The sequence below is a fragment of the Erpetoichthys calabaricus genome, chromosome 1 (assembly GCF_900747795.2).
Source record: "Erpetoichthys calabaricus chromosome 1, fErpCal1.3, whole genome shotgun sequence".
Classification (NCBI taxonomy): domain Eukaryota; kingdom Metazoa; phylum Chordata; class Cladistia; order Polypteriformes; family Polypteridae; genus Erpetoichthys; species Erpetoichthys calabaricus.
Genome location: NC_041394.2, coordinates 240,581,645 through 240,591,821, shown reverse-complemented (window position 1 = coordinate 240,591,821; position 10,177 = coordinate 240,581,645). Strand labels below are relative to the sequence as shown.

The window sequence follows — 10,177 nt, the reverse complement described above, 5'->3', positions numbered from 1 at the left end:
GTTCGTACTTTCTTGTTCTTGTAATAATTTCAATCCATTCATTTCCTACCGCTCATGTTCATGGTTGCGGGTGGCTGGAGCCAATCACAGCTGTCCTCTGGGACAACACCAAATTTTTTTTGGATAATGCGTAACGTACACGGGTCGTTGTGAGGTCAGGAAGTAAACTTCCCTCCTTTTAATCAAGTAGTCAGCTAGCTAATTGAAGAAACCCTTTTATCGAAGAAGATGGCTAAAAGAAAAAAAGATGAGGAGTATCGTACTTTTCAGCAGGAATGGACAGAGGAATTCGCCTTTGTGGAGAGAGCAGGTTCTGCATCTGCAGTGTGTCTAATATGCAATGATAAAATTGCATCGATGAAACGGTCAAATATAAAGCGGCACTTCGACACACGCCATACTACATTTGCATTGAAATATCCTGCGGGGGACAGCAGGAAGAAAGCATGTCAAGAGCTACTGTGCAGAGTGCAAGTTAGTCAGCAGCAACTCTCTGTTTGGACCCAACAAGGTGACTGGAATTTGGCTAGCTTTGCTGGTGCTTTAGCAATTGTGAGAAACGGAAAGCCATTCACAGATGGGGAGTATGCCAAAACATTCATGCTTGATGTTGCCAATGAACTTTTTGACGACGTTTCGGATAAAGACAAGATAATCAAACGAATAAAAGACATGCCTCTGTCGGCAAGAACTGTTCACGATCGTACCATCATGATGGCAAATCAAATTGAGGCAACACAAGTGAAGGACATAAATGCAGCACCATTCTTTTCTCTCGCTTTGGATGAGTCAACAGACGTAAGCCATTTATCCCAGTTCAGCATGATTGCAAGGTATGCTGTCGGTGACACACTACGTGAGGAAAGTCTTGCTGTTTTGCCTATGAAAGGGGCAACAAGAGGGGAGGATTTATTCAAGTCTTTCACTGAGCTCGCTAAAGAAAAAAATCTACCGATGGATAAACTTATTTCGGTGTGTACTGATGGTGCTCCGTGCATGGTGGGGAAAAACAGAGGATTCGTAGCACTTCTTCGTGAACATGAAAAGAGACCCATCCTAAGTTTTCACTGCATCCTACATCAGGAGGCGCTTTGTGCTCATATGTGTGGCGAGAAGCTTGGTGAGGTGATGTCGCTGGTCATTCGGGTGGTCAACTTTATTGTTGCCCGAGCTTTAAATGATCGCCAGTTTAAAACACTGCTGGATGAAGTTGGGGATAATTATCCTGGTCTGCTTCTGCACAGCCGTTTCGCGGCTTGTCTGAGCGAAATCCTGACTTTTCTTGAAATGAAAAACGTCGAGCATCCTGAGTTAGCTAACACTGAGTGGCTCCTGAAGTTCTACTATCTCGTGGACATGACTGAACATCTGAACCAGCTCAATGTGAAAATGCAAGGTGTTGGAAATACAGTCTTATCCCTTCAACAAGCAGTGTTTGCATTTGAAAACAAGCAAGAACTTTTCATCACCAACATTGAAACAGGTCGTTTACTACACTTTGAAAAACTGGGAGAGTTTAAAGATGCATGCACAGCAAGTGACCCTGCTCAACATCTTGATCTTCAGCAGCTAGCGGGCTTCACATCTAATCTCCTACAGTCATTCAAAGCGCGCTTTGGAGAATTTCGTGAGCGCACTCGTCTTTTTAAGTTCATCACCCATCCACACGAGTGTGCAGTGGACAGCGCCGACCAGTTACTTCCCCGGTGTCTCCGTCAGAGATTTTGAGCTACAAGCTGCTGACCTGAAGGCCTCAGACATGTGGGTGAATAAGTTCAAGTCACTGAATGAAGATTTGGAAAGACTTGCACGACAGCAAGGAGAGTTGGCGAGCAAACACAAGTGGGGAGAAATGAAAAAACTTCAACTCGCGGACCAGCTGATAGTCAAAACTTGGAACGCGCTTCCCGTCACATACCACACACTGCAGCATGTGAGTATTGCTGTACTGACAATGTTTGGCTCTACGTATGCATGTGAGCAGTCTTTCTCACATCTAAAGAACATTAAGACCAACCTACGATCACGTTTAATGGATGGAAGTCTCAACGCCTGCATGAAGCTTAACCTCATCACGTATCAACCAGACTTCAAAGCCATCAGCAAAACCATGCAGCACCAGAAGTCGCATTAATGGTAAGAAGTACTTTATTCATCATTGGTTAGCAACAGCATAACAACGTTATTAAAAAGAATTCAGAGACTTATTGTACTTTAAAAGTGTTGGTCTTACATAAAATGCACACATTTACTTGTATTTAGTTTTAAACATATTGTATGGCTCTCACGGAATTACATTTTAAAATATGTGGCGTTCATGGCTCTCTCAGCCAAAAAGATTCCCGACCCCTGGTATAGGATATTACAACATATCTTTCATAGCATTATATTATCCCATTTGGTACTATTCTGAACCAGTAACGGCAAACTGCACGATAACGTGGAGTGAATACACTTGACTTGAACATTCATAGTTTTCATATTCTTTCTCTGTTCGTTTAGCATTCGTTTGCTCAGAGGTTGATGCGCTTGCTGCTTCCTGAGCAGCTCTTCTTTTCGCCACTTTAGCGGCCTGCTTCGTCTCTTCTTTCGTCAGCATCTTTTTGCGTTTACTGTAAACTGATTAAGTCAGTATTTGTGTTGCAATTACTTAGTACGTTTTCTTTAATTGTTCACTTAAGATGGCACTTAAGTCTTCAATCTGCCTCAAAAATGATTTAAGATATGAAGAGGTAGGGGAGGTGATGGCAAAGGTGGTAGGGCTGAAATTGGCATCCGTACGAATGCCATTGCATGGCCACCCTGCTGGCTGCTGCCAAGAGTTGATTCTACAATAAAATAGAACAAAAATAAAAAGAAGAATAACTTTGGAGGTCAATCATCACCTTGAAAGCAGATAGCATAGTATATGTGTACCAAATTTCAGGTGAATAGTTCAAACAGTTTGTGAGCTACAGGTGATTTTAAAATCCTGGACAGACAAATGGACAACCACGGTAGCATATTATATATAAAGATAATCTTGTTAAAGTGTTGGGACTGATTTTAGATCTGACAATCTATCAGATATACAAAATGTTTTGTCGAAAATGATTTCAGATAGAAAATTCACAAAATATGTGACCTAGTGACTCATAGTAGGTCTTGTCCTGGATTCATTTTAGACAAATTTTGAAGAACTTTATATTAATGATAAACGTATACAGTAACTACACTCACGCAAACCATATACATCCATTAATCTATTTCTACAACATGATCATGGAAACTAAGACTGTATCCTAAGCAGCACCTGTGGCAAGGCTAGAATAATCCCAGGATAGAGCACTACTTGAACAAGATACCATAGTTGAAATTGTGTTACTTTAAAAAAAAGTAAACCTTAAAAGTCATGTGCTAGCCTACACTCCTCAAATATACTTCCATTCATACTAATTAGGAATGTTGAATTCATTTATACATTAATTTATTTTCCACCACTTATCCGGGAATGGGTCACAGGGGCAACTGTAGTAGAAGTGAGGCCCATATGTCTTTATCCCCAGCCACACTTGGCAGCTCATACTGTGGGATCCCAAGGAGTTCTCAGGCTTTCTGGGAGAGATAATACTCCCAGTGAGCCTTTGGTCTTTCTGTAGGGTCTTCTCCTAGCTGTTCATGCCCGTAAAACCACCAAAAGGAGGTGCCTGAGAGGAATTGTAGTAGATATCCAAAATACCACAATTGGCTCTTCTCGATGCAAATGGTCAGTGGCTCTACTCCTAGCCTCTCCCAGATGTCCGAACTTCTCACCCTATCTCTAAAGGAGTGTCCAGGCACCCTGAACAGAAAGCTCATTTTTGCTGTTTGTACCCCTGATCTTCTCCTTTCGTTCATTACCCAAAGCTCATGACCATAGGTGAGGACAGGGACACAGATCAACTAGTAAATCAAAAGCTTGCATTCTGGCTCAGCTCCTTCTTCACCGCAGATCAGTATAGTGACTGCATAACTGTGCTCACCGCCCCAATCCACCTGTCAATCTCACCATCTCTTTTCCACTCAGTTGTAAACAAGACCCTTAGATACTTAAGTTCCTCCATTTGCGGCAATAACTCACCTCCCAGTTGGAGAAGACAGTCCATCATTTTCCTAATGAGGACCATGGCATCAGATTTGTATGTGCTGATCCTACTGCCATTTCACACTCAGTTGCAAACTGTCAAAATGCGTATTGGAATTCAAAGTCAAATGAAGCCAACAGGACCACTTTGTTTTCAAAAAGCAGTGACACAATTTTAGGACCTCTGAACTGAACACCCCCAACTCCCTAGCAGAACCTTGATATCCTGACCATTAAAATCACAAACAGGACAGGAGACAAAGCTCAGTGCTGATGTTTTTCCAAGCATACAGACACATGCTCTCCCAGAACATCTTTAGAATCCCATGAGGAACACAGTCATTCTCCTTCTCTAAATCCACAATACACATGTAGACCAACTGGGTATACTACCATGCCCCCTCCAGGATCCTCATGAGGGTAAAGAGTTGGTTCACTGTACAATGGCCTGGATGAAATCCACATTGTTCCGCCTGTATCTGAGGTTCCTCAACTGGGAGGAGACTGACAAGTGTGATCCCTATTTAAAAAAGGGGACTACACCCTGGACTGACAACGCCGAAAAGATGTATCAGCCAAGACATCCCAACAATTTTAAAAACTGAAATAATAAAAATGGAATTTTCTTATGGTTTAAAAGATTAAAGAAAAAAATAAACATTTCTTAGAAAATCCATATGTACTGGGTTTAAAATGTTTATTTTCAAATGACAGAGCTAGGATTGGTTTTCTTTATGTTCTGAAAGGAACTATAAGGAGAAATTATTTCTTTAGAAGAATGGCATTCTTCTATTATTTGGGAGACAAAATCATTTTAGTTATTGCATGTCAAAATGTTTATGTAGCAGAAGTCTAATCCTGATAATTGGGTATATAAGGGTGTCTCTGTTACTTGAAACTAATACGACCATTAAAACCTTAGTTGTTTTCAATTGGAATAATCCATCCATCCATTTTCCAACCCGCTGAATCCGAACACAGGGTCACGGGGGTCTGCTGGAGCCAATCCCAGCCAACACAGGGCACAAGGCAGGAAACAATCCCGGGCAGGGTGCCAACCCACCGCAGAATTGGAATAATAGTTTTATTATAATAATCAATATATATAAACATTTATGACCCAGTCTTGGATAGAGTAATGCCCTATTTAGAACAGCTTTCTGCCTTATGTCCAGTCCTCCAAAGATAGGCTCAAAATGCATTGGTGGTCTGGCAGAAGGACCTTTGCATTGCTGAGGCTTTGAGACAACCCCTTGACACTGCTGCCTATCTTTCACTAACACAGGAACCTGCAAAAGATTAACAGCAACATGTTATATTGTATCTACAATTTCTCTACCAGTAGTTATTTCTCCCATTGCTTCCTAATGCTAACTATCTCATTGCTGAAACCCATAGATATATCAATTTTATGTTACTGCACTTCCCAAATCCGTAAACCGGACAATCCTGGATGCACTATTGTTTCTGGATGTAACTGTTGTGGAGACCAGCCTCGACACAGACAGGAAGACACCGATGGTTTAAACACCACAATATGTTTATTCATATTTACACTATTTACAGTTACCGCACACAACCCAGTGCCCCTGCACCATACACCCTCAGTCCGGGCCTCTTCAATGTCAAGCATTCCTTCACCACCTCCCCACCTCTCCTCCAAGCTTAGTCCTCTTCCACCTGACTCCAGCTGACGAATGGAGGGAGGCGGCCCCTTTTAAGTCCACCCGCACATGCTCCAGGTGCCTCCTGACGAGCTTCCTGCGGCACTTCCTGGTGTGAAGGGGAGTGCCGCACAAGCACCCGGAAGCACTCCAGGTGTCCCTGGTATTCCTTCCGCCAGCACCTCCGGGTGAGGTGGAAGGGCTGACGTCCAGGGCTTCACAGGTGTCCGGGCACCTCCTGGTGGTGACCATGGGCCCCTATAGGGCTGAGCTTCCATGCTCCGTTCCCGTGGCCACCATACAAACCAGGGAGACTGCCCCCTCGTGATCCGAAGGGGGCATAGTTCCTCTCCCGGTCCTTCAAGGCGTCCCGGCTGGGCACCACCCCCAGCCGTCCGCCACACTGTCCTACAACTCATATTTTAGTTTTTCTTGACAAACCACTGATTGAATCTCTCTTAGCATATTTAAAGGACAATAATCACACTCTCCAGTTGTTTGACATCTTGCAGTTTCATTTTTACCATGGACACCACTTCTCTACCATGATTCATCACAATGAAGGCGTCCCTGCATTTAGTTAACAGATGCAAGTGCAGGATGTGCCTACATACACCCTCTTTAGAGCAGCAGAATTAGTTCTTAACCTTAATGCTTACTCTTTTGATAAAGGGTCAATAGAGTTGTAATGGGTACTATGATGTAAACTAGTGATGGTAACATCTTTATCAGCTGGGTAGGAGAGTATTATGAAGATGTGAGTTCCAAAATCTGCTAATTACACCTTTTGGTAAAATGTAGTGAACACGTGATTGTGACTTTTCATGCATTTGGTCATTCACCGAAATATATATATATTTGAGCTTCAAAATCTGCTAATTTCAACAGTGTAGCGCTATAGTTTTAGGGATTTAGTTTCAAAATCTGCTTACGGACCCAGATTTTCCTATTTATCTCCAAAATGTATCTTTTGTACTTAGCTGATTTTGGAACTGACCTCTTCAATTTTCTCTTCCTCTTACTTAGGCATTATACCTGACCTGTACAAAAGATAAACTGTATCAATGATTGTGTTTGGTATTGCTTTCTTCCTCAGTAATTCATTAACAATTTTACCATTTTCCATTCATCTATTTGGTTCACAGTCAAAATATGCCTAAAAATTGTACTATTTCTGAATATCAGCATTTCTGACAGCTTTACAAAACTTAAAACCTTGATTTATTAAAAGGCAGCTGACTTACACAATTACCTTCTTTATAGATCTTTCCATCCCTGACATACACAAAACTCTGAACTCTGTCTCTTCTGCAGAAATAAAGTTGAATTCCACTCAGAACAAGGATTTTTTTAGGTTATCTTTCGTAAACTACAAATAGTGTTCTTTAATAAGCCAGAGGTAAACCTCCCAACATCCACCCAAAGAAAAACGTCAGAAATGAAACCTTCATCATGTTGATTCTCCATTTGCACCCTACCATGATATCTTTCCCACAGGTCATTAAACAGAATTTCACCATTTTACAAACAGATCCTTCCAAAACAGTTTTTTTCCTAACTTCCCTAGATTTCTTTCAAGAAGAGTTATCTACAGCTCACTTAAAAAAGCAGAGGCACTTTCCCCATTAGGCACTTTCAGTTGCAACAGGGGCCCTACTGCACCTTTTCTAGGAAATGCCTTGTCATCTAAATGGGTGAAACAGGGAGACAGCTTACGCATAATTTCTGGAAGCACTTTCAAGCAGTTAAGATCAGAGACCTTACAAACCAATTGTACAACATTTCATATCCCATAATTACAGCCACACTAATATGAGTTTTTTCATTGATTTTCATATATGCCATTAACAAATAGAGGAGAAGTTAATCTCACTCTCAGGCTTAGATCACATATTACTCCATATTTTAATGAGACAGAAACTTTTTAAGATTTTCATTCATCTTATTTAATGGTTGCTTTTTGCATATACTCTTTTCTTTCAGTTCTACCATTCTCTCACCATTATACATGTAACCTATATTTTTTCCTTATTAGTGTCTCTAATAGATAGATAGATAGATAGATACTTTATTAATCCCAAGGGGAAATTCACATACTCCAGCAGCAGCATACTGATGAAAAAACAATATTAAATTAAAGAGTGATAAAAATGCAGGTAAAAACAGACAATAACTTTGTATAATGTTAACGTTTTACCCCCCCCCCCGGGTGGAATTGAAGAGTCGCATAGTCTGGGGGAGGAACGATTTCCTCAGTCTGTCAGTGGAGCAGGACATTGACAGCAGTCTGTCGCTGAAGCTGCTCCTCTGTCTGGAGATGACACTGTTCAGTGGATGCGGTGGATTCTCCATGATTGACAGGAGCCTGCTCAGTGCCCATCGCTCTGCCACAGATGTCAAACTGTCCAGCTCCGTGCCTACAATAGAGCCTGCCTTCCACACCAGTTTGTCCAGGCGTGAGGCGTCCCTCTTCTTTATGCTGCCTCCCCAGCACACCACTGCTTAGAAGAGGGAACTCGCCACAACCGTCTGATAGACATATCAGTGTCTTTGTAAACTAAAATACTCACATTTGGAAATCATTGCTTGATAAGAATATTTGCCACATGTCATCACATTGTGCTTTACAATCATTTGCAATCTCTTTTTCTTGTTGCTTTTCTTGGTTTCTTAGCTGGGACATTTCCTACAAGATCATTTCCTTAAAGATTCTCCAAATAGTTGCATTCTTTGGTGAAAGATGACTCTACCAGATGCTGAGCAAGCACTTCACTGGATTTCCTTTTGTCCCTTAAGTGACCTTTAAGTTCTGTTCATCAGATGCATTTTGTGTCTTCCATTTTGTCTTCTTTCTTCAGCTTGCCAAGTTTCTTCTAATTTCTTTAGAACAGCTTGAACATGACATCTTGAAGTTCCAGATTGGTGTGCTCCTGCTCACGGATATAGCTTTGTTGATACAAAACTATTCATTTATTTCTGTCAAAGTTTGCATGCTTGACAGTTTACAAATCTTTCCTCAGCACAACCCAGCATATGTGATTAATAAATAATGCACCGATTTATTTGTTAAACTGAACCACTGGCACACCTGGTTCAGCTAGTATCTATCTCATTAACATGAATCAGCTGTGCCTTAAGGAGAGGTTTGGGATGCAAAAATTTGTTATTCTAGCCATTTGAAGAGGGACTCAGAACACTCAATGAATTCTTTGTTGTTACTACATTAACATTTATTACTGTTTATTTTAATACTATATAATGTTTTCATAAGCAATTAAATACTGCCCAGATAATAACTTTTTGGATAGTTTCATAAGAATTTTGCACACTACCACAGAAGGACAGATTTAAAGATTGGGTAGCCTTGTAAATATTTTGAACAGTTCTATAGATAGATAGATAGATAGATAGATAGATAGATAGATAGATAGATAGATAGATAGATAGATAGATAGATCTTGACCACTATAGATACAATATCCTGTAGTATTTTGTTCAGAATATCTAGATATTTTTATTATTGCAGTTCCACAGCACGTACTGTCAGTTCTCCTTCTTGAATTATCTGAGTCATATTTTTATAAAAACAAAAATGATTTACTAACTGGCATGACAAAGTTACAATGTCCACCCTTAATGTCCACTTCAGTTTTTAAATTTTACCTGCAACAGCCTCACAGGTGGAGTTCTAACCCTTGTGTATGTTCATTCATAAAATAACCTTTCTCTTTATTGGCTCTCTTTTATATATCTTTGAAGCATGTGAACAGAGGCAGCAGGCATGCTTATGGGGCCTATCCCAGCAACACTGGGCGCAAAGGCAGGAAACTGCCCTAAAAAAGACACAAGGACTCACTAACACACACCCCTATTAACACCAGGGCCAATACACAATTACCAAGTAATTTTGGTATTATTACAAATAATTATCATTATGAAAGCTTAGAAAAATCTTCAAGACTATATAATATTTAAACAAAACCCAAAGCAAACAATCGAACACAGACATTTCATTAATTAGCAGAAATGTATTATCTACTGTATGATATTTCAAGATCCATTTGCCCGGCATATTTCATGTTTGATGTCTAGCGTTGGATGGTCAAATATTGTCATTTTATCCTTAAGAATTTTTGAGAAATTAAAAATATTTAATATTGACGACAACGGGTGTCATTTTTGACATTCTACCATAAAAATTACTAAGCAGTGTTTTTCCCGCAAAAAAAATGAGACAAAACTGACTTTTATAGAGTTATCTGTTGTCAGGTGAAAACACTTTTTATTTTGCAAGTTTTTTCATTGTTATTAATGATGTATACAACCTTTCCTTATTTCTTTATGCTGTGATTCAACAGGATGAAATGTGGACATGTTGCATGCTTGTTTTTGTTTGGCAAATTTACAAATT

General features: G+C 40.2%; 1 protein-coding gene across 1 annotated transcript; it reads left to right on the top strand.

The window, feature by feature from the left end:
* Positions 1-228: 228 nt before the first annotated feature.
* Positions 229-1,728, top strand: LOC114658098 (general transcription factor II-I repeat domain-containing protein 2-like). The gene has a single exon (XM_028810171.1). The coding sequence runs from the start codon at positions 229-231 to the stop codon at positions 1,726-1,728; it is 1,500 nt and encodes a 499-aa protein (XP_028666004.1).
* The last annotated feature ends 8,449 nt before the right edge of the window (positions 1,729-10,177 follow it).